General features: G+C 39.4%; 1 protein-coding gene across 2 annotated transcripts in view; it reads left to right on the forward strand.

Annotated features, from left to right (window-relative positions):
- Nucleotides 1-25,756, forward strand: part of Lnx1 (ligand of numb-protein X 1) — a 166,319-nt gene that overhangs the window by 138,706 nt on the left and 1,857 nt on the right. For both annotated transcript variants that reach the window (XM_077803569.1, XM_026385427.2), the window contains 3 exons: nucleotides 7,293-7,427; nucleotides 10,155-10,332; nucleotides 12,148-12,376. In XM_077803569.1, the coding sequence (XP_077659695.1) occupies nucleotides 7,293-7,427; nucleotides 10,155-10,332; nucleotides 12,148-12,376 (542 nt within the window). The remainder of the gene's footprint in view (nucleotides 1-7,292; nucleotides 7,428-10,154; nucleotides 10,333-12,147; nucleotides 12,377-25,756) is intronic.

Below are 25,756 nucleotides of genomic sequence, written 5' to 3' on the forward strand. Positions count from 1 at the left end.
TTTTACACATTAATTCCACCTCACAGGGACTTGTTTTTAAACCATTTTGCCAGAGAACAAGAAGTGCATCTACTTTTACATGCTATTTGTCCCCAAGACATAATCTCTCCTTGGATTTGTTCACATTATTGTTTGAGAAGCTTCTGTGTACCCAGAGATGTGCAATATAGTGACAAACCAGACTGACCCAGTTCCTGGCCTTATAGCCCTTGGAACGGCCCTTGACTTTGATCTCAAGTAGAAGTCAGCATGAGATGTGTGGCTCTAGTCTGCATAAGCCAGTAGGTGAAAACACAAAATAGACCATGTAGAAATATTGGTGCATAAAAAAGAGTCTGTTTTATTTTCCCCATCAAGGAACTCCATTCTTAGCATTATTTTTTCTCTCCCAAAAGGAGAACTTTTAGGAGATCATCAATGTTTCTTTCACGTTACATTGTTAGCGCCCTCTGCAGGTCAATTGAGGGAACTCACATTTTGAACATGATCTGTTGCCAACTGTACTTCGCAATAGGCAAAGGAAAAGCTCTTACTCATGTTATTTGGAAAAATCTTGATTGCATGTGGCAATCTACTTTTGTAGATTAATAACAGAAGAGCAAAAAAATTCCCTGAGAAAGTTAATTTATGAAATAAAATCTTGCCTAACAGTGGGAATTCCTAAAAGATTCTTTTGCTTACTAAACAAAGCCAATGTGCTTTATAAGCAGGAAAAGCTTTTCTTAAAAAAAAAAAAAAAAAACTAGGGCAAAGCTAGTTGGAAAAGAAATGAAGAAAAAACAGAATGCTAGAAAAACTCAGCCAAGCAATCTCTTGCTGTTTCTAAAGAATGGATTTTATTTATGTGTTACTTGTAACACACACCAGGCTGGGGGGATTAAACTAAATGCCCTTCAAAGGTTGAGACAAAGATTTCCACCCATTCCTTGGCTCTGCAGCCCTCGTATGTCTACTCCATGAATCACATTTGCCTTACAGAGAAATTCCCAGACAACATGTCCTCTTGACCATGTTCTCTCCCACAGTACCCCACATTCTGCTTTTTTCTGCATTACTTCAGGGAAGAGTTATTACAGAGAGACCACAACTGTTTTAAATCTGACCAGCTTTACATATGTTGAGCCCTGACCTCAGCTTATTCAACAGCAGCCTGGGTTAACCAGACCCTAGTGTTAGACAGATGGTCAGGCCCCACTGAGAAGAAAAACCTTAAAGAGACAGAACCATCCAACACAGAGCAGTTGACTTCGTGAGTGCAAGTTGATTTTTCACTGTTGTTAATTTCTCAAGTGTTTTGAACACTCTCATGGGACTAACTGTATATCAGAGACAGTGTTTTGGAAACTGTTTGATGTCATACCAAAATAATAGAACAAATAAATAATGGACTAAAGCATTGAGACACAAGGAAGAACAGAAGTCTCAACATCCCACACCTAGGAGGTCAGCATGCATCCACCCCGTTTGCATGAGTCTTTTATTCGGAGAGGTATGCCTATTTTGAGATGCTTTCATTTCTTGGGCAATTCTAGATTCATGTGTACATATTTATCTAGAAAGCAAATATAATTCATGTATATAATTAATAAAGAAAGAAGGTAACTGTGAATTTCAAACTTGAGCATCCCTCTTGTGGCTTTTGTCTTTTGACAACCCCAGACTTGATGTAGACACTGAAAAAAATTCTTAACCATTAGTAGAGGTGATAAAACGAGGGGTTTTCATGAATACTGACATGTGCTTTTGTTCTTCAGAAGAGTTAATATTTAAATGGAAAGTTATTTTATTAAAGAAAAACTGACAACCAGGCACTTCAGACTTTTAAAAAGAATACAACAGGGCTTTAGACAAAGCCAGAAGGCAAGTAATACCTTATCATATTACCTAGGTTTATTCTAAATCCATGAGTTCTGCTACATACCTGGAAATAAAAAAAGAAAAGAAAAGGCAAAACTTTTGCGGTAATTTAAACATTCAAGTCCCGTGGAGCCAGTAAGAATCACCAGTGAAATAAGACCTGATAGGTCTGTGTGTGACTTCTACATATCAGCCAAGCTAATATGGAATCCAATCCCTACTAAAATTGTCTTTCCATGGTACTATAGTAAATTTAATACACATAGACAAAACTATACATAGATTCTTAAAGCTCCTTTAGCTGAATTCTCAAGGTCCAAATGATTTTTATATACAGTTCCAAATTCCATGTGTTTTTTGAGAAATTGTGCCTTGGTAAGCTGTACAGCTTTCCAACCTAGAATTTTATAAATGCAAATCTTAGGCATAGCTATACACTGAACGTTAAGGAATCTGGACACTTCACTACCCTTTCTCCAATACACACATCCTCCACATGCATATTTTTGTTTTGCTTTTTACAAGACTAGGGATTGAACCCAGGGGCACTCTACCACTGAGCTGCATCCATAACCCTTTTAAAATTGTTTTTATTTTGAGACAAGTTCTCCCTAAGTTGTCCAGGCTAACTTCAAACTTATGATCTTCCTGCCTCAGCCTCCTGCATAGCTGGGATTATAGGTGTGCAACACTGCCTACTGGCCACATGCACTTTCTCTTTTTTTAAACCAGGGAACAGAGTTGATCCTGCAAGTAACCTCTAGACACTTTAAGAGAAACGGTGTTTAAGGCAAAGGAATAGGTTCACTCTATGGACTCAACAATCAGCAAATTCAGCAACGCAGGAACTAAACGCTTATTTTGAGTTTGGAACTGACATCCATATGACCCTGCCTAAATCACCATCTGTATTATCATCATCATTAATTTCTTTATACCTCAAAGATGTGTGTTTCTGGGAATAGGGGGTGAGCTACGGTACAGTGGAAAAAATAAACCAAATTGCTATCCTAATTTTCTCTTGCTACCCTGGCCAAATCCAAAAATCTTTTCCCCACTTTTTCCTCAAACCTCCTCAATTTCCTTTCTCCTCATCCAAACTCTAATTGCTTTTCATTCACTGAAAGAGATGCCACCTCTGTAGCCATTCATGAATTCCCTTTATAATGTGCCAGGCCCTGTGCTAGATGCTAAAATTTTCAATGCTAAACAAATCCACACATACCAGATTTGGTTTCACCAAGCTCATTTTATAGGGAACATCAACTTGCCACGTACCATGAGCTTATTCTCGAGTTATATTTCTGAAGTTTCCAATTCTTTGCTCAATGGGAAGGATTCCTCCCACCCCAGAAGTTCTCTTGCTCCCTGGAGAGAAGGGTAAGGGCCAGGACCTTGTTCCAATCCTTGTTGTGTAGTATGTAGTATGTGATTCAGTCAGTAGGAGTGACTGAACTCTGTTGTTGTTCTAGCTTATCATTTGCGTCTGATGCCTCCAGTTGTCGTCTATATTGTCATGTAAGGCCATCCACAGTTTCAGAGGTAGGCCGAGCTGCTAGAATGTATTGTGTGGTGCAGTCCTGTCTGTTATCTTTTAATTAATCAATAATGATCCAGACAGGAATCTATGGAGTTCTTGGTCCAATGAAACATATAGACAATCCTCTATGCAAGGTGGGAGTTCCATCAACGAGGTCCTCTGTCATTCTGGCCCATTAGCCAAAATCCTTGCTATACTGGTCAAAGTAGAACTCAGCCTCTGGGCCCGGTTCTAAACACCCCACCTCCACCCAACTTTATAATTAGAGTCCAGAGTTCACCAGACTTTTGAGATGATTTGAAAACATTAAATATTGCAGGAAGTAGAAAGAACTGACCCGGAAAGTAGAAAAACTAAGAAAGAGCCATGAGAGCCATCTTAAAGTAGGATTGTCACTTGGAAATTGATTTGGGGTTATCCTGTAGGGCCTAACCAATGGCAAGGGAGAGAATGACAAATTTAAGGTTAACCTAAAGGCAAATTTTCTAATTAGTGCTGTCTAAAATGGGCACACAGTGAGCTTCCTGTCATTGGGGGCATTGACTCATGAGCTAGGTCACAATTGGCAAGGGGGTTGTAGGGAAATCGAACGATGGGCTAGAGGGAAAATGTTGGATTAGATGATGTCTGACATCTCTTGCATATCTGTGACTTTCTAATTAAATATAATCAGTGCTCCCCCACTCCCCCTGGGCTCCGTGTGCACAGATGGATGAGCTGAGCATGGTTCTTGAATATTTGCTGGGAGGGAAGCTAAAAGGGGCAGCCATTCAGGATAGAAAGAACCAGCCCCACAAGCCTATGTTGAGAATCAGTTGAGCCAGATGACCTCAGCCTGAAATTTTTAGAAAAGAAGCCATTGGGGAATGCAGAATGAATTTGGTTTTTTAAAAGATGATCATTAAAACTTCTGATATTAAGGGATGGAACATTAATAGAGACCAGCTCTCCAGGCAGCAGGCACTATAAGTCCCACCCCTGCCATCACTTGCCTGTATCAGGGAGCCGTGCAATTGGTGAGCCTCCTGTGGACCTAGACTGCACTCTACAGAGAACTGTATCCCTGTTCTTCCTACTCTAAGCAATACAATCCTGAGGTCCCATTATCAATTTGGAGTCTCCCTTTCAGGTTGTTTGCATAGAAAGATGCCCTGCAGCATGCTGGGGGAAGGGAGTGACTCTTAATTTGAAATGTTTTGTTTTTTTTTTTAAAGAAGGAAAGAGAGTTTATAAAGCTAATAGAAGAAAGACAATGAATGAAACAACATGAATTAGATACAGTTTAGTTAGCATTTTATTTCAGCATCAATAAAAAGAAAAAAGCACCAAAAGTACATCTAGCGTGTCTCCTGTCTTCCTTTCCACACGAATAGCAAAGCCCTTGGCTAGGTGAGAGGCGAACACCTCCATGTGCAGATGATCTATCAACTTTTTCTCTGCCTGAACTCATCGCTGGCCCTCTAGCCATTATTTATCATTAAAATAACAGGTCCACTGTACCCATCTTCCTGGTACGTATTATATAGGTATCAAATTAAGAATCAGTCTCCTGTCAGACATGGTGGCACACACCTGTAACCCCAGCAGCTCAGGAGACTGGGGCAGGAGGATCCCAAGTTCAAAGCCTCAGCAATTTATCAAGGCCCTAAGAAGCTCAGTGAGACCCTGTCTCTAAGTAAAATACTAAAAAGGGCTGGAGATGTGGCTCAGTGGTTAAACGCCCCTGAGTTCAATCCTGGTACCAAAAAAAGAAAAAGAAGCATTCTCCTTCACCCTGTTCTGCTCCTGGCCCGTCTTCTCACACCCACATCACATTCTCACTAGTGGGGGAGAAATAAAGAGTCTGGAGCCAGGCTGTTTCTCTACCCTAATCCAGCTGCTCCTGAGAGGTAAGAGCCAGGACACACACATTAGCCCATTTTCCACCTTCTATCTTCAAACACTACAAAAGAAAGTGCCTCAAATAGTCTCTCTGTGAGCAATTTACAAGGTGGCTGGTGAGAGCCACAGATCCAGCCTCACAGAGAATTTATTTCCAAGTAAGTTGATACCAGAGTTATTTATTGGAGCATTATTCCTGCCAACAACTTAATACCAGAGCCAGCCTTTGAAAACACAGTGAGAAATCTTGTGTTCAAAAATGTGAATTGAATAGCTCTCGCAGGCTGCTCCTTGGCCACATCCATTTTGCCTGGCAAGCCGACCCCATGTGTAGGTCTCCAGTGTTCTCAGTTCTTATGAGGTGCTTAGATCATGCCCTCCTCCTTGTCCAAGATGAACCTGGGACGGTTCGTGGGCCTAGAAGACAAACCGGCTGCCAGGAGCTTGCGCCACAGTGGATTTCCCCGAAGATAAGAGCAGATTCAGGCTCAGTGACTGAAGTTTGGACCTGACTGTTTGCTGCTGCTTATCTTTCAGTGATTTTTGCTTCAGAGAGTTCCCAAAGATAACCTTATTAGGATGACAGAGGCTTACAGGCCAAAGAAAGAGACACAGCTATTATTCCAAGGATCGACAGTTGGCTAATACCATAGTTCTGCATGTCAGCATCTTCATGATTATTTCCTAGGCTTGTTATTTTTGCTCTCTTCTGACACAGGCTCTCTATGTGATGAGAAACACCAGGGAATGCAAGATAGGCAGGCAAACCAAGGGAGGGCACAGAAGCAAGGACTAGGCAGGCCAGGAGATGGCTGGGCCCAGTGAAGAAGAGCCCTCTGAGGACTCAAACTTACTTTTTTGGACCCCATTCTTAGTAGGGTTCTTTTTTCTTTCCTTCCTTTCTTCTTTTCTCTCCTCTCCTCTCCTCTCTCTCTCTTTTCTTCTTTCCACTGGGTATTGGACCCAGGGATGCTTAACCACTGAGCCACATGCCCAGCCCTTTTTTATGTTTTATTTAGAAACAGGGTCTCACTAAGTTGCTTAGGGCCTCGTTAAGTTGCTGAGGCTGGCTTTGAACTCATGAGCCTCCTGCCTCAGTCTCCTGAGCCATTGGGATTACAGGTATGCACCACTGCCATTATTATTATTATTATTATTATTATTATTATTATTATTATTTTGAGACAGGGTCTTTTTAAGTTGCTTAGAGCCTTGTTAAGTTGCTGAGACTGGCCTTGAACATGCGACCTTCCTGCCTCAGCCTCCTGAGTCACTGGTATTATAGTGGGCACTACCATGCCTGATTGGATTTTCTAAATTTATATGAAATGAATTAACTCACCTGAATGACCATCCATTGTGATACTGACATTCAACATACTAACTGCAATTCAACATACTTTAGCAATTTTATCTTAAAAGTTCCATCTAATTTACAGCAACCCAGTTGATGACCCCTGAGGTTCGAGAAAGCCCTGAGAAGAGATTTATTAATATAAGAATGTAAAGTCATAAAGATTTGGGCTGATCGGTGTTAGACAACCATGGAGATAATTTCATTGCCGAGGGTTCATACTGCTTAAAGTTTTTTAAACAAGGGCTTGGTTCCTGAGAGATATGGGTTATGTGCCCTGGGAAGGAAGAGAAGAGAGGGAACATCTTAGTCCATTTGGCTGCTATAACAAAGTACACTAAACCAGGTGGCTTAAAAATAACAGAAAGTTATTCCTCACCGTTCTGAAGATTGAGGTACTGTGTCCTCACTTGGTGGAAAGGCAGACTCCCTCAGTCCTCTTTTATAATGGCACTAATCTCATTCCTTAAGTCCCCAAGTGTAATACCATCACCTTGTTGGTGAGGATTTCAGCATATGCGCTTTGGTAGGAATAAACACTGAGACCACGGCGGGCAGAAAGCTAATACCTCCAGCTCCCATCATCCGAGCCAGAGAAGAAGAGCAGATGCTGTCCACATGAGCTCTTCGAGCGGCTAACAGCTGTGTCTTCCCGCCCAGGCCAGCGAAAGGCGCGTCCACCTCGTTGTGTCCCGCCAGGTTCGACAGCACAGCCCAGACATCCTTCAGGAAGCCAGCTGGATCAGCAATGGCAACTGGTCCCCAGGCCCAGGAGAGAGGAGCAACACTCCCAAGGTGAGGCCCAGCCCGGGCATGTCCACTGCTCCTGCAAGGAGCTGCTTCTTGGGAAAACTGCTCACTTTATTATTTCAAAGTGTCACCTCTGGACTTTGTCACTTACAGAAACACTGTAGCACCAATAAAACTTAAGGGCCAGAGTCCCATCATCTGATTGGTGAGAGAACAGGTGTCTCCTATCCAAGCAGGAGCAAGGAAAGGGCCGGGAGAGTTTTAAAACCTGCTCTTACAGTAGACCTCATGTGGGGACCTGATTTCTAGTCTAAGCCAAATACATGTCTTGCTCTTACCAAGAGTCATTACGTGTAAGGACTGTTTTCCATTTACTTTGAAATGAAACAAGAGGTTTGCTTGGTTTCTGGTTCTTAAGCTTCCCAGTCTGACTGGAAATAAAGAATGATTATTCCTCTGCTCTTTTAAATATGTTTACGTTTTACAACAGACCCAGGAAGATGATTTAAACACTGGAAGCTCGTGGAATGGAACATTAGGGAGAGGTGGGGATTGGAGCAAATCAGAGAACATGTCCTATCTTAGAAAAATCCAAAAAATCTTAAAACATTCTGGATCAAGCAGAATGGATATGGGGGTGGAATCTTTCAGGCCACCACTCTGCAGCCTCCCTTCAAGTGAGGTGACTCAACTCAACTTGTGCTGCTGTCTGTAGCTTCTATGAGAGGCCACACTTTAACCTCTCCATATATACATACATACACTCATACATGTATATTTTAATATGTACATACACACATATATCCATAAATTGAGTTTTTGAGCAATGTATGCAGAAACAATATTCAAAATTTTAATTAAAGAGTGTGATTGCTTTATATTGTTCCAGAGTTTATATGATTACATCCTCTTCCCCAATCTCCAGCCAGCTATGCCCCATAGATCCTTAAATTCCATGTTTATAATAAGAAATCTAGACAGACCAAATACAATCTTTTAAAACATTTTCTAGATAAGAACTTCCTGATGTTTTCTTGCTAATAAACACTGCTAAACGTGTTTAAATTAAACTGACAGTTTTTATAAATGGAAAAACTGGTGTATTGGCTTCATTAACTAAAGTTTTTTGTTTAATTTTTGTTTAATTAATTAGAATGTAATATATTCTACTTAATATATATTAAGTAGAATATTAAGAATGTAATATATTAAGTAGAATATATGACATTCTAATTCATTAAACCACTAGAAGGGAGGCCTCCCACCACCTGCCATGAGTCATGGCAAGACCAGGAGGGTCTGCCCACTTTGCTACAACCCTCTGTCCTGTGTCTAAATTCCTGGAAACACTTCCACGCTGACCTTCTGGGAAACTGTGTAGTTCTCTCTGCCTTCTGAAATGTCCTTACAAAAAGAGTGGCATATTTAATATAAAACTAAGACACATATGGCTTGTTTGATGGTTTAATTTTTTTATGTTCTGACTCAAGTTCTTTTTTTTTCTTCATTTAAGAAACAGTGTGGGGAAAAAAAAGAAACATTGTGGCATTTTGAAAATAGGAGCATAAATGATTCAAAGACATACCACAGGAGGCAAGCCAGGATTTATGGAACAGAAAAGCTTTTGGTCCATTGGAAAGTCAAGGAATAATAGGCGTAGAATGACCTCTGTGGGAGAGGAAAAGGCATGTGACCGGGGGAACCCGGGCCCTTTAACCCTATGCGGAACATTCGGTTTTCACCTCGGGTTGCAGGGTGCGTGGTAGGTTGGCATGTTATTCTGCAGACAGTTTTTTTAAGCATCTAAATTTTTACTTTAAAAATCCAGAGCAAATATTCTAAAATATATTTATTTTGCCTAGTTTGAGTGATGAATACTTGGCTGACCAAGTATTGGGCAGTATGATTATTTTTAATCTGCTTGAACTATTTCATCAGAAATTGTTTTTCAGCATTAAGGAACATTGCAAGGTCTTCAAAGTATGGAAGGAAGAATGGGGAGAAAAGAAAAATAAAAAAAGATCATTTCCATCATACTTTCCTCCTCCCCTCCCCAGGATCGGAAATGCTATGTGAAGGATTTTTTGAGAGACTTGGGGTTTTCCATCACTGCCTGGGACCTCTCTCGGATTAGGAGAGCAAATGGAGATTCAGGACACATGGACATACGTGGACATAATGGCTTGTTTGATGTCTTAGTTTTTTAAGTTCTGACTAAAATTTCATTTGTGTGGTGTTCCTTTGGTTCATCCTGTTCAACCCCCCCCCCCCCCCCCCCCCGCCGATGCTCAGTTAATCATAACTTCGCTGAGTGCAGACAGGGCTGTGCAGTAAGCACCGAGGAAGAGAGAAGCGAGGGTCACTTGTTTTTCAACTTACAAAACATTCCAGATATTCATCAAGGATGAGGGTTTTTGAGATGTTGACTCACCATCTCCGGAATGGGTGACTCGCTTGACCAATTTGAGATATGGTTCACTTTGTATACCTCAGATTCCTCCCCTCATCTCCAACCTGGCTGTCCCCCCATTTTTACTACTGCCTTTTCAAATGGAAACTCTCTCTGAGTTCGCCTATAGAATTTGGGGTAATGTACCTGCTGTAGAGGGATGCAAAATGACAGTCCTTTTTATGTGTCTTTCTCTGTGATCCCAAGGACTGCCATCGTATTGATTCAGTTTTCATAACGTATGCAACTTTGGTCATTTTTGCATGAAGACAACCCACTTGTGAATACATGCACCATGCTTTTTTTTCTGTCTGTGCCCTCAGCCCTTCCATCCTGCAGCCACCTGTCATGAGAAGGTGATAAATGTTCGAAAAGACCCCAGTGAATCTCTCGGCATGACCGTTTCAGGGGGAGCGTCGCATCGGGAATGGGACTTGCCTATCTACGTCATCAGCGTTGAACCTGGAGGAGTCATAAGCAGAGATGGAAGAATAAAAACAGGTAAAAAGCAAAGAGAATTAAGACACTGGGGTGGCAGAGCTCTAAGAGGGAATTAAAGCTCTCTAGGCTAGGTTACTGTTTTCAAGAATTACCAAGACAATGTGAGACAGATCTGGCTAGGACATTAGTGATGGCTGACCATGATTAGTTGGCACAAAGCAGCTGGACTGGGGTCCACTCCTTTGGCCATGGGGATTGTTAGGGGCCGGTTAGCCTGCCAGTAAAGCTAGAACCACCAGGCTGTGCCAGAAACGAACAGGCAATGGCTGCTGTTATGAGGCAGTTGCTTCTAGGATATAATTTGGTTATATATCCTATAGAAAATGGTTGTGTTCATTCTAAGTGCTTCTTTGTTGGATGATCCTATGACGAAATTAATTCATGAATCGTTCCATTTTATGGGATGGATAGGAGGAATTATTTGGTAGATTTTGATTTAGTGGTATTGCACTAGGTGTTTTCTCATTAGAGAAAAAGTGTTTCACCCTCCTGCATCACACATTTCCTGGGCTACTTTAAGTGAAGGGAGGTGGTGGGTGGAAGGAGACAGCCATCATTATACAAAGTACATGTATGAAGATGTGAGTTTCATGTCAACATACCTTATATACAAACAGAGATACAATAAATGGTGGTATAAGAATAAATGGTGTAATAAGAATTGTAAGGCAAAAAAAATCAATAAGAGAGCTCATGTATAATGGCATGATTTGGCATGAACATACTTCATATACAGAGTTATGAAAAACTGTGCTGTGAATGGATACTTATGAATGTGATGCATTCCATTACTGTCATGTATGAAAGAAATAAATTTTTAAAAAATTACTTCTACAAGTACATAGGGGTAACAGTATTGTCAATGCCCCTGAAGGGGTAGCTTAGGTGGATGGACAATTCCACCTTTGAAGGGTAAGCGGGTAAGAGAGAAAAATGTGAAGTTTCTGAAGATCAGTTGCTCAGCCTGAGAACCCCAGGGACTGGCATGTTAAGACCTCAGTCGGCCACCCCAAGGATGCTTGACCCATCAGCAAAGACTCCAGGCCTTTCTGTCTGTATATTTCCTTGCCTGTTGACTCCTGCTGTGGTTATTCTGTATAAAAAAAAAAAAAAAAAAGATCAAGAAGAGAAGCCGAAGAACAGGAGAGATGAAATAATAGAAAATGACGATAGGGGAGGTTTGTATTTTCATTTCTCTTGCTTTTCTGCGAGAGCCTGTGTGCAGAACAGCGCAATCCAACTGCAGTGAATCACTGAGGGAATACGAGCTGGAAGACGATACCCAGGGTGTATGGACATGGTCCTGCACACATAGGTGCTTAGCTGCATCCCTCGACAGCAGAAACATTCACTCTTTTTTCCACCTAAGAGCGCAGGTCCAGACCCTGCCTTACTTAGCTGCTCTGGACTCCTCTGCCAGCGCCATCAAGGGTAGCTTCTTATCATCTGGTCTTTCCATATTTATTGGGTTTGGGCTGTATGCCAGGCTCTGGGCGTTGCTGGAGCTTTTGCCAAGAGCTCCCGCTTTATGCTAAGAACAAACAAAACGAATGAAAAGTAGAGGTTTTTTGATTTTTAAAGCAAAGGCCAAACGCCAATAGATAGTCTTTAGATAACCCCAAACAAACAGCATTGCTCCCCTGTTCAAAGAGTACAGAGGGAGTTTGCTCTGTGAGGAGCAACCTCACATCAATGCCAGGGACGAGTGATACACACATGCCCTCTGCATGTCCCGCATCCTTGTCCCTTTGCCCTTGAAGCAGATGGGCCCTGTTTGCACTCACTAAACCTGGCTTCTGCTTGTCTGGCCATCAGGTGACATTTTGTTGAGTGTCAATGGGACTGAGCTCACAGAAGTCAGCAGGAGTGAGGCGGTTGCCTTACTGAAAAGCACGTCCTCCTCGGTGGTACTCAGAGCCTTGGAAGTCAAAGAACAGGAGCCCCCAGAAGACGGCAGCAACCCAGCCGCCCTGGACTCCAACCACAACATGACCCCACCTGGTGACTGGGCCCCGTCCTGGGTCATGTGGCTGGAATTACCACGGTGAGTCTCAACAGTCCATCCCTCTGGGGACGGGGGGTGGTGGGGGGGAATGATTCCATTTCTTAAACTACTGTTTTCACTCTCTGGAGCTGATTCATGGCACGAGCATCTTAATGAGACCCAGTCTTGGTTATGGGATTGTTTGAAATAATTCTGTCTTCCTGTTGGTTACTGAAAATGCACGATGTAGTGATCCTAAGGCAGGGACAGAGGTCTGGATACACAAACATGTTCAGGCACTCACACTGAATATTTGCAGAGGTGCCATGTACATCTGTATATGTTGTTCATGCAACAAGCAGCTCAGCAGACAGGCAAGAACGGGGTAGACTTCAAGCCTGCATTTACACACTTGGGAGCTGAGTTGCCTCTGCCCAGGGGAAGCTTAACTTTTGCCTAATCTGCTATTGGCACTCCCAGGAACTTGTATGGAGGCTGACTGTGGCTTTGCCACTGCCTCTTTCAGTTGGCCACGGGAATACACAAACCCTGGGTGTACATAAAGCCTTTTTTAATACAGAAAGCCAACAAGCAGCAGAACACTATGCCTTTGCCCAGAAGCCAAGCATCTGCTGGTTGAGATGCTTCTCAGCTCATGCCTCCTTAGTGCGTGCTCCTGAGAAGCGTTTTAGAAGCTTTCTGTTGTCATTTTAGTGGGACGTTAAGTGAAGTATGAAGACATTTTACATAGTGAGAGGTTTGAGACACTCCCACTAAATAGCTCTGTACAGAAATTAAATATGCAAAGGACAGATAAACCCGTGTTTGCTCACCTGCATCGGAGTTTAAACACTGACCTTCAGAAGACGACCTTACTGACTTCCAATATGTGACTTAAATATCAAATACTGGAGTTGCTGAAGATGACATACTGGCACAGGATTAAATGAGTGAAAGCAAGATATTTGGAAGATATTTGGTTTTAGAATGTTTTTTCTTGAGGCTGGAGATAGGTCCCTTTCATTTTTTTTTTTTTTTAATTTTAAAAGCTTCCCTGCCTCAGATACAAACTGACCTAGATTTCGTTTTGAGCCTTCACTCTATGACAAATTAATTTAAAACAGTACACTTAAAAAAAAAATGTTTAGAAGCTGAAAACCGGGTATTGACACTTTAAATCTTGAAACGTGTTACAGCTGAAGCTGAGTAGAAGAAGAGAGTAATACTTCAAAAAAATGTTGTTTTTAAAAGTTTCTGAAACTTGAATCTTGGGTCGTGTTTTAGTTTTTGTCTGAAAGTGATTTTGTCATGTAGTCAAGGTCCCCCGTGGTTCATCCTCGTAAGGCAGGTCCGTGTGGAGTGCTTTTCTCTCCAAATACAGCCCAGTGATGGCCTCCTCTCTTCGCTTTCTGTCATTTGGCCTTGGATTAAGGCTGGATTTGCTCATTTCCTCTGAGAGGAGAGCCGAAGGGAAGGTGCTACAATGCCAGCCTAGACAGCACTGACTTCCAGAACCCTGGAAAGTCTTCGTTCCCTTCGTTCCTGTCTCTCCCTGCAGTAATATAACAAACAGTACAAAACTCAGAGGGTTCAAAGAGTATGGGGGGAGTGGAAAAGGGGTCTCCCTCCCACCCTGGTCCTCTCAGATCCACTCAACAGAGTGGATTGGTAACAGTGTTACCAATTTCTTGTGAATTTTTCCAGGGAGAGCCTATGTCAGAGGCTGGCAGACTCTGAAAAGAGCCAGAGACTTAAGGTTTTGGGGGCCATGTAGTCTCTTGACAACTACTCAGTTCTGCTGTTGTCGCTGAAGAGCAGCCATATTTAATCTGTGAATGAATGGCTCTGTGTTTTAATAAAGCTTTCTTAACAAATTCAGGTAGTATGCTGGGCTGTCGCTTGCTAAGTCTGGCCCATGTATGTATGTATGTATGCATACACACACACACACACACATACACTGTGGTAGCATATACACTCTTACACACCTGTTTTCCCTATTGTATGGTTCAGCCAGTTACCTAAGGTTCTCCATGAAAACATAACATGTCTGCGGGTCTTGAATCAGGAAAACCATTGCAATCATGTCCTCAGCTATATCATGTCCTCATAGCCAAGCTGGGGACGAAACACACAGAAGAGGGTGACATTGGCACAATGAGCTGCAAGTATCTCTGCTGAGCCACTGGTGTTAGATACAGGCGGTGGCAGAGAGCATAAAAGGCAAATGTGCATTATCAATAGTGCCCTTGTCGAGAGAGCACTGTGTGCCAGAAGTGACCCCAGAAGTGACGTTGCCTCCCCGCTATATAAGTTGTCAGCTCCCATCCAATAGGAGGCGATTCAGTAAACATTGACGGCTTTCTGATTTCTTCTTTGTTGGCTCTCAAGGCCCGTGACCCACATCTGGAAGGCTTTCAATTCATGCTCTCATCTGAACTAGTATGATAAAAACATGCATTAACTCATTTCTCCTCTTGCGTAAGAATTTAACCTTTTAGTCTTCTGAAACTCTTAAAAGCATTTTAATCACAATTGTCTATAGTGACTAGCAAAGCAGCAGATATCAGGGATTCTCTTTTTTTTTAAGCCAAAAATCTTTCACATTCGATTGTGAGACAGTGACATTGTCAGGCAGAGCCGTGTCATGGAGTACTAACAAAGAGGCCCGGTGGCTAACGCTTCCTATGTGCCAGGCACTCTTCCAAGAGCATCATGTTTTACATTTTTCACTCACTGACAACTCACATCAGTTCCGTGAATTAGATATTAAGAGCATCCTGACACTAAACATAATCTAAGCTCAGAGGGTGTAAGTTGTCCAGTTGCGTATTAAAAGGCAGAGCTAGAAGTTCAACCAGACAGTCTTGTTTTGAAGTCTGCGTAATTTTAAGCACTGTGCACTAATAAGTTTGGGGAGCATTCCCAATAGGATGTTAAGCCTACGTTTAGCTTTAATAATTTGAGTTATGTCATTTGTTTTTTTCTCTACCATAAAGCCAGTTCTGGAAGAATATGAATGACACAGTCTTTGTCATTTACCTGGTGTTTCTTATAACAGCCCGAGAAGAGTCTGTGTAGCTTTTGTCATTGCTCACAGTTTAGGTCTCAAATTTCTTGTCACTTCCCCCACCCCATCACCTTCCCTATGGGATGATTATTAGTAAGTCATTATCAATCAAAAATCAAATGAGTTAGTTATTCATGGCCAAATCATTTCAAGAGCAAAATTATTTCTTAAAGTATTTTTTTAATATCTGCCCCAAACCTACCTACATTTTTTTTTGAGAGAGAGAATTTTTTTTAATGTTTATTTTTTAGTTTTCGGTGGACACAATATCTTTATTTTATTTGTATGTGGTACTGAGGATCGAACCCAGCGCCCCATGCATGCTAGGAGAACGCCCTACCACTTGAGCCACATCCCCAGCCCAAACCTACCTACATTTAATATGAGATATTAAATACTCTTTTAAGACATTTGCTATAATAATGGGTGGAGCCTCCAAAAGAAAAGAATGCTTAATATTCCTGAAGGTCTTTAAGTGGCTGTGCTTAACAAACGTTTGTTGAATGAAAGAATAAAGTAATCTACTGTATACTAGGAATGACCTTCAAGAACTTTATTCTAAATCAAATGAAGTAAATAACAAAATGTCATCATAAATTATTTAAAATAATGAATTGTGAAAGTTATCATAAACTCATGGATGCTTGCGAGATACATGCTACTTTAGGAAACTAGACAAGACATTGGAGTGGACGGTCTCTGTCATCTTGTTGGATGATATGACCAAAAGAGGAGAGCAGGAATACCAATTGTTTTCACAGTTGTGCTGCATAACAACCAGCTGCAAACCCTCTGTAGAATATAAGAATCATTTTGATTATCAATCAGTCTAGGGGGTTCATCTGGCCTGGGCTAGGCTTGGTTGATCTTGACTGGCTTGCACATATATTTATGCTCTGTTCTTGGGTCATTTGGATGGCACTGCTGGTGATCCTATCTGTCCGTGCTTGGATGTCTAGGCTTTGGCTGGCTGAGGCAAACATCCCACTGATACTCTTATAGCCAAGCTAGAAACAAAGCAGTTGGACACTAAAACTATCATAGACACAAGGAAGATGGTATGAAGAATTAGGGCCATTAGTGCAATTATTTTGTCACATTAAGAAAGAATGAGAGGCTGGGTGCGGTGGTGCATGCCTATAATCCCAGTGGCTCTGGAGGCTGAGGCAGGAGGATTCCAAGTTCAAAGCGAGCCTCAGCAAAAGCAAAGTGCTAAGCAACTAAATGAGACCGTGTCTCTAAAAAAAATACAAACAAAGGGCTGAGGATGTGGCTCAGTGGTCATTGAGTGCCCCTGAATTCAATGCCCAGTACCAAAAAGAAAAGAGAAGAATGAGGGGATAGTAGTTGTTCAGGACATTTTGAGTGGGACATACAAGTTTGCTAAATATGTCTATAGTAGCAACTCTTAGATGTTTATTGTCTGCATACTTTAAAAAAGTATTTATTATCACAAAGAGTTTTTCTTTATGTGTATCTCATATTTACCTTACTACAAATAAGTCTAAGGGATATTTTAATAACAACTTTATGAGAAAAATATTTTCTAAAAAATTAGTGAGAGTGGCATTGTTTTGTGTTACTTGAAAACCTCTTAATGCTTGGTGTAATGGATGATAACTGGATTTTTGTGTTTTCTTCTGTGTTCAGTCTCTTGTCATATCACCCACCATCTGGAAAATACTATTGGTGTGCTCATAATGAGAGTAAAAAAGACAGATCATATCTACTATGAAAATTATTTTTATCTTCCCTGAAAGGCACATACTTTGGGATCGCACTTTGGAGGAAAGTCTAAGATAAAAATAAATTGGGGCAGGATCAATATGCAGATGGTACAGTGCCTGATCGGCTACTAAATAACCACACGGAGACAGAAAATACCTTTTGGGGGGTTCAGTTGGCTCCTCCATCTCAGCTCCCACAAAGGAGGCAAGAGAGGCAGGCAAAAGAGAGAGAGCATGCCTGAAACTCTCCTATCTACTGGGGAGAAGCCATTTGAGAATATTCCACCCAAAGAAGGCAAGGGATTGTGTTACAGCAAACAGGGGGTGTTGCCCAGTCCCACTGGGTGACACCCACTCCCAGAGCTGCACTTCCTTGCCAAGCGGAAGCCAGTTCCACACCTTCATTGCTCAAGGCTAAGAGTACATGCTAAGCTCCTACGTGCTCTGCTCCTGATCATGGCGGCCCGATAGTACAGGATAGGCACTTAGGAAATGTCGAGGTCTACTGAGTAGGGGAACTGTGGAAAGGGGAGCCTTGAAGGACACCAAGAGAACAGCAAAATATCCACTAGATTTGGACACTTGCTGCAACCATTTTTTTTTTTTTAAATCAGGATTTTCCACATTTAACATTCTATTTTCTCCTAAAGGTAAAATGGTCCAGGCGCTTCATTCCTGGAAGACTCTGCCATGTTTCACATAGCTACCTTGTTCTTGGGATTCAGGTGATGGACTAAATGGCATCTCTTTAGGGTCCTTTCTTAACCACCCTTTTGGACCATCTGCCTGGCAAATTCACAACCCTCAGAATTATCTAATGGTGTACATTTTCTCCAAACCTACACCTAGGTCTTAGGACACTGTGGGTGAACATCAAATCACTGACACATGTAGTCATGTGGAGCATGGCAGTGTATTCCACACAGGAGATCAGTTAACACCAAAGCTAAAGGTAAGAACCGACCTGGCATAGACCAGCAATAGCAAAAAGACTGTGTCTAGAACTTGTGAGCGAGAGAAGTGTGAGAACCTCAGAGAAGCAGACTGTGGCCAGGTGAGGTAGAAGAAGGAACTTAGTAGAGACTCCAAGAATTACTAGAAGTTGGAGACCACAACCTTGCAGGAGCGCCTATCTTCATGGTTGTTGCTTTGGAATTCAGTGTGTTTCCATGCATGTATTATGATCTCTAGTTGTATTTTATAAAGTAATAATGACTATCACTAATCTGATTAACTTACTAAAGAACAATGTCGTTGGGCCCTGGCTCAATCTTTTAAATGATTAAAGCTCAGGTCTCACAACCAAAGTTGATGTAATAGAAATACTTGCAAGGAAATGTCCAAAATGTGTTTCAAAGGTCAAAACACATCACTGTAAAAATGCTGGCTTTAAAAGCATTTTCAAAACAGTGTGGCAGAAGACTGAGCATAGTCAGATTTGGGGATGGCTCGTGGTACATCTTTTCCTGGTTCCAAACATCATTGCTTCCCTGCTATGACCATGAACTAGGTTTAACAGGACACCAGAATCTTCTAATTTGTGTGAGAAAGAATCCAGTTTGGCACACTCTATATAATCTGGAACAAAGTGGGTGCCAAGGGAACATGGAAACTAGAAAATAAACAAGGTAGAACCACCTGGAAGATGGTTTTTCTTAAAAAAAAAAAAAAAAAAAAAAAGCTGAGCACATGCTGTGCCACTGAGCTACACCTCCAGGCCCCAAAATATTTTAATATGAAATACTGAATATAGATTGGCATACAATATTTGAATATAATTTTAAGAATAAGAGGCTGTAATTTTTCATAATGAGAAAATCACTAGAAGAAAACTTAAGATAGCATTTCCAAGTTTAGCCCTGTTACAGATTATCTCAAACACAGGTTAATTCATTCATCTTCCTGGTCTGTTTCTTCTTATAAGTTTTAGTTCACATTCTGTTTTCTCCTAAATGTAAAATGGTCCAGACTCTTCCTTCCTGGAATGCTCTGCCATGCTTCACCCACTTCTTGGGATTCAGGTGATAGACTAACTGACATCTCTTTTTTTTTTTTCTTTTTTTATTGTTGGTCGTTCTAAACATTACATGGTTCTTGATATATCATATTTCACAGTTTGATTCAAGAGGGTTATGAACTCCCATTTTTACCCCGTATACAGATTGCTGAATCACATCAGTTACACTTCCATTGATTTACATATTGCCATTCTAGTGTCTGATGTATTCTGCTGTCTTTCCTATCCTCTACTATCCCCCCTCCCCACCCCTCCCCTCCCCTGTTCTCTCTTTACCCCCTCTACTGTAAAACATTTCTTCCACTTGTATTATTCTTCCCTTACCCCTCACTTCTTCTTGTAGTAACTAAGGACAGAGTAGGGACGAAGAGCATGAGAAGAAGATTAACATTAAATAGGGATGAGAGGTGGGAGGGAAAGGGAGAGAGAAGGGAAATTGCATGGAAATGGAAGGTGATCCTTAGGGTTAACTGGCATCTCTTTAGAGCCCTTTCTTAACTACCTAGACAATAGTAGGCACCCATCCAAATGCAATCAAACATTTGTAAGAATGGGGCACTAAGTAAACAGTTTGGAAAGATCACAGAAGGGGTCAGAATGGAATACTTGAAATGAGAATTTAGGGGGTAGTCATTACTGGCAATGATAAAAATAAAGATGAACAGATACTACAGTAAAATTTATTTAACAAAGAATTTTAAATTTTATCCTCCTGTTTAGGCAGAATCTTAGTCTAACATTTTTCCTTAAGAATAACTTTTTAAAGAAATTTTAAAGAAATGTGTAATATTTCTTAAGTATTTCACAGCTTCAAAAAATTATCTAGAGAAATTTTTAAAGAAATCTTAAAGAAATGCATAATATTTCTTAAGTATTTTACAGCTTCAAAAATTATCTAGAGCAGTGGGTGAGACCAGTGCTTGATACACAAACTACATTATTGGTAAGAGCAGAAATTGAGGTCATTTGGAAATTTTTATAGCAATTTGACATGGCTAACTATTCTGGCATATGACTAGCAAACTCATCTTGAACTTGCTTGGTGAGTTAACTTGTACAAGCATACTAGTTAGGCAAAGCAGGACCCCACCCACCAACGGTACCTTTAATTTTTCAGTTGTTAACAAAATCTTTGAAAAAACCTGTGAGATTTTAATTTTGCAATCATTGAATTTTTAAAAATCAAACGTGTTTTAAATGTGTTTTAATATTATGAGCCAAATTAAGGAAGTCAATTTCCTAGTTATTCTAAATCATCTTTCACTGGACTTTTGTTAAGACAAGGCATAACTTTTCTGAAAACAAATGGTAAAAGTAATTTCAAATGATCTAAGTGATTTTTTTTAAAAAAAATAAAGGCAAATTGCTTATTACTTTTACTTATTTATGGAACTTTAATTTTGTACCTGAGGTTGTTAGAAATATGGTAAAACCACTTTACTTACAGAGGTATTGGCTGATGAAGCAATGAAATAAATAAATGCCACTTAGACACAAAATAAGTTCAAAACCAAAATAAATTTTGAAAGAAAAAGGTATTAGATTAAAAAGTCAAGAAGTAGCATTTTGAGTTACTAAGCTTAAATAAGTATAATATATTGTCAAGGAACTTGTGAAGACTAGCCATATGCTTGGAAACATTGGGTGAAATCTGTGGTAAAAAAAAAAAAAGTACCATTTTCTGGGGGCTAAAAACTATTATAGAAAACCAACTTATAGAAGAATAAAGCCAGCAACATATTTTTCATTTTACTTATTTTATTATTTATTATTTTATTACTTCATTTTATTATTTATGATTTTATTATTTATTTTATTTTTCCAACATATTTTTCATTTTCATTGGTGCACAGGCATTACTATGCTGGCAAATCTTTTAGTAGGTGTAAACTTTAAACATGATTGTGATGTGAGAATTCTTTTTAAAATTCTTTGGCAATAAACATAACTAACTGAACCATATACCACCATCAAAAGTTTACTTTTGTCAGTGAACTGGATGTTTACATTTTAGGTAGGACTGTTTTGCTGCTGCAAATGCTTTGATTGGCAAACTTTCTGAAGTCTTTACCCAGATTAAAGAACCTGCACCTGAAAGAATGTACTTAATACAATGCTTCCTTTGAGAAAATCTGCTATGAGAAAAGATGTCAGCTGACCTGAACAATGTGTTCAGGGATATGGTAACAACCGAGAGCTCTGTAAAGGCTAATAATGCATTAGATTCTAACTTACTCTCTTTATTATGAAATAAGGAAACTAATCATAAAGAACAGTTATCACATTCTGAATAAGAGGGTTAGAAAGAAAAGTTCTTTCAAAAATATTTGGACCAGAGATTGAACCTTTATTTTTTTTCTGTAAGCTAGAAAGTCAGTCTAGTTCCACCTTTTAAAGATGTAAAGTGGATAGCCAAACTTTATTATTTGCTAGATTTTCTTTGGTATTTTTACTGAGCTTAATATTTCCTGCAAGGAAGAAATTCAAGATGTTTTTCAATGGCCAGTAAGATCAAAGGGCAAATGAAAGTTAGAAGCTTAGAAGAATAGTTTCCATAAATTGTCATGATGCAATTATCAATGAGGTGGTAAGTTTTGATATTGCACATCTGCAAAACTTTATCGTCAAACATCTTACAGATTTGATAATTATAGATTTTTCAGAAAACTTATAAAAAGGAAATTCATGAATCTAGAATTCACACCATCTGAGAGATGAAACTAACTTTTTATTGTTATAACAACTATCATTGGATAAATTTTTAATTTTTTTTTTTTGGTTGTAGTTGGACATGATACCTTTATTTTATTTATTCACTTACTTTTTATGTAGTGCTGAGGATCGCATCCAGCACCTCACATGTGCTAGGCGAGCGCTCTACCGCTGAGCCCCAGCCTCAGCCCGGTCAATGGATAAACCTTTAAGTTAAATTATCATCTGCTTTATCTTTTTTATTCAACTTTAAAATCCAAGCTTACTAAAATTGCTTTAGATTTTTTTTCTTGTTCTCATGAACACATCTGAGGCTGGTTTTTCTAGTACAGTAGTAAAAATACAGTTTGAATATCCTTTATCCACTGCAAGTAGCACCATCCTTAAGACAACCTAGTAATAAGGTAATCTCATACTTAAAATGCTATATACATTTGTTCCAGGGGTGCACAAAGGCATTCAATATGTATACTATTCCTTTCATAACTTTTGGAAAGTAACTGAGTTAATAAAAAGTTGTAACAATGATCATCTATATTAATCCTTTCTGTCCCACTGTCCCATATGTGGAACGCCCATAAAAATAAAATATAGCATATAACAGAATGGGATTCTAATTAGAATGTTATACTCCATGTATGTAGTCGAAATACACTTGACTGTCATGTATGCCTAAAAAGAATAAAAATATAGCATATGACAATATAGTAATAATATTAACATATAAATTCTGGGTTATTTCCAACCTATTTTAGTGTACCTGTGTCAATTTCATTCAGATTTGAAAACTTGAGAAATCATGGGTAAATCTCCGTTAAACACTTTAAGTGAACTATTGTTTCTGTAATTCATTCTGTTTTAGATTCACTGAAATACTTTTACATTGAAATATAATAAAAATGTGAGCTGGAAATAAAAATAAAAAAATAAAAGGTGATCCTTTACCACTGGCTGAGACATAGCTGTTTCAGAAGCTGGGATAAACAAAGTTAATCAATAATAGGAGGCTGTGTACTGCACACTCAAATTCATTGAGTTACTAGTAATGGTTACACGAAATTCAAGTTAAAAAGTTAAAACCTTTCTGAACAAACAGGGGTAGCAAAGTTAAAAGGCAACTGTTTTGTTAAAACAAAAGGCAAATACTGGTTATAGACTGAATTTCCTGCACTCAGGGCAAGCTCCAAATATCCTTCATTCACTCACTGTCTTTCCAACCTCTGCTATTCTAACACCATGAATTACCCAGGCTCGTATTCTCAAGTGGCTTATTGAATAAATTGGCATATAGGACAATACAGTGAAAATTTAGAAAAACCTTAGCTTCCTGAGCCACTTGAGACTTCCCCATACTCAACTTATTCAATAGAGCTGAATTTATATTTGAGGTAATCATATTTTCTCACTGGGAAAAAATGACCGAAGTCCTTGTTATTCCTTATACTATGTCATGTCTTAACCCTAAATTTAGAGACTGAATTCAGAATAGGAAAAAAGCTCATATTTATATTCAGATGGTAAAGTTGCTAAATCTCAAAGACCACTGGTCAAAAACAGCTGCCAGGGGCTGGGGTTGTGGCTCAGTATAGAATAGTTGCCTAGCACGTGTGAGGTACTGGTTTGATCCTCAGCACTGCATAAAAATAAAATAAAGGCATGCTGCTCAACTACAAAAAAGAAAAAGAAAAATTAAGCAAACAAACAACAAAAAAACCCAGCTACCAGTTTCTCCACTAGGAAGTAAAATAATGCAACCTAACAATGCCCTTAAGTATCAACTAACCAGGGCCTGACTAGAAAGGACTTAATATACTGAGCTCTTGCTGCTACAACAAAGGTAAGTACTAGACAACACAAATGAAAACCCTGTAAACAAAACAAAACTTATTAACACTGATACCTAGATGAATGAATGCTGCAGGAGTCTCTGTGTTATTCACCAATATACTCCCAGTATCTAGAGAACGGCAATATCCAAATGTCAAACATCTGAAAAATGACCCAAGAAGACACCTGCTTTCAAAGGAGTCCAGAAAAATAAACACACTTTTGACTTAAAAAAGGTTGAAAATGTTTATACCAGAACATGTAAGTTTTAGATGGTTGTTTGTTTGTATGGAATAAAATATTCCTTAAGGGTCAAATAATTTCCCAGGAGATAAAGAAAAAAAAAAAAAACAACCATAAGCAGCAGACAAAAGAATGAGAAACACTGCAGTTTCAAGTAGTGCTGTGTGTGTGTGTGTGTGTGTGTGTGTGTGTGTGTGTATTAAAGAATCACAACTAGGAAATGTTAAAACAGATAATAGTTCATGACTTTGGAAGAGAAATCACCCAAGCTTGTTTGGAATCAGATCTAAGTATTTGTTTTTCCTTCTATATGAATTATCCTTAAAATCTAAGTGTGCCTCAATTTCCATTCACTTCATGCCTACAAGCTTCTGAGCTTCCTTTCTCCCCCAAATTGCACACAACCACCCAGGTTGGTGTATGCTGCTAGGGGTTTGGGGAACAGGCGATTATGTGCTTTGTACTGAGCATTGACCATTATGTAATGTGTATCCAAAGTGGCTGGGGTTGTGGCTCAGTAGTACAGCACTTGCCTAATATGTGTGAGGCACTGGGTTCAATTCTCAGCACCATATAATAACGGTTCACTGACAACTAAGAAAAAAAATTTTCTTTTAAATGTGTACCCAAAGACCACAGCTCTTATAGGATAAATTGGCTACTGATAAAGGTTTACTATGAAACAGAGCAAATATTTTACAACAAAAAAGGCATCTTTCTCACTGCTGTCATCTTGGTGAACAAAATCAATTACTGTAAATGTTGCAGGACAATGGATACAAATCAAAACTGGGTATGGTGTTGAATTTTAGCACATTTTAAAAGTATCCATCAAACCAATCCCAAAGCCTTTGAAAGTCAGCAACATCATGAAGTGTTAGGTTACATTGACAAGCAAGGTCAGTAGCACATGTAATGATCAACTTCATTAAATATTTTACAAGAGATTTTTTATTGGTGTCAAAAAACAGTTAATGAATATTTTAAGGTACAGTTTATAAACAAAACAGTCATACCTTGATTTTTATCAAAATGAAAATGCTAATTTTTTGTCAGACCAGTTCTGAAACTACAGCTACACAAGGTGGACAAGGGGGATTTCAGAGTAAACTCTAGCTCCTGACACACCTGTCTCTATGGTAACTGGAACACAGTTTGCACCTGGCCTGAACATATGTGAACACTGATCTGATGAGCACTGAATAGCAAAAGATCCTCTTTAATTTCATTTTCTGTTTTGAGGATTCTAGTCATTTACAGAAAAGATGTGGCCTTTCCTTCCCCCATTCCTTTTATAACTTCTAATTCAGTTTATGCCAGGTTGTTTTTCCTCCAATATGATTTATTCCTATAATCTTTAAATGTGCCTCAATTTCTATTCTTTTCATGCCTGCATGCTTCTGAGCTTAAATTAGTATCAACTAATATTTTTCAAAGATCAAGAAAATTGCAGAACTTCATTAATTAGTGTAAGTTTAAATTTTTCTCATTGATAATAATCATTTACTCAAAGGATCTTTGCCTTCATTAAAAATTCATATCCATAAGTACATAAAATTAAGATATTCACAGGAATGTTTCACTTTGGTTTACCAATAAGGATTCAGGCATACTCAGCTAATGCATATTCAAACTTGTCAGAATTATGATTATCTTTCCCAGAAGACATAAAAACTGAACATAACACGTGATTTTTTTAAGGGTCTTCATCTATGGAAAACAGAGAATCAATTACAGAGCTGGCTTAAGGTATGAAGGTGACTGGGCTATCAGAGAATTTGAATGAGACCTCTCCAGTGCTACTTGGCCTAAAAAAAATGCCAATAAAAGGAATGGGAGATGAA

The sequence above is a fragment of the Urocitellus parryii genome, chromosome 10 (assembly GCF_045843805.1).
Source record: "Urocitellus parryii isolate mUroPar1 chromosome 10, mUroPar1.hap1, whole genome shotgun sequence".
NCBI classification, from domain to species: Eukaryota; Metazoa; Chordata; class Mammalia; order Rodentia; family Sciuridae; genus Urocitellus; species Urocitellus parryii.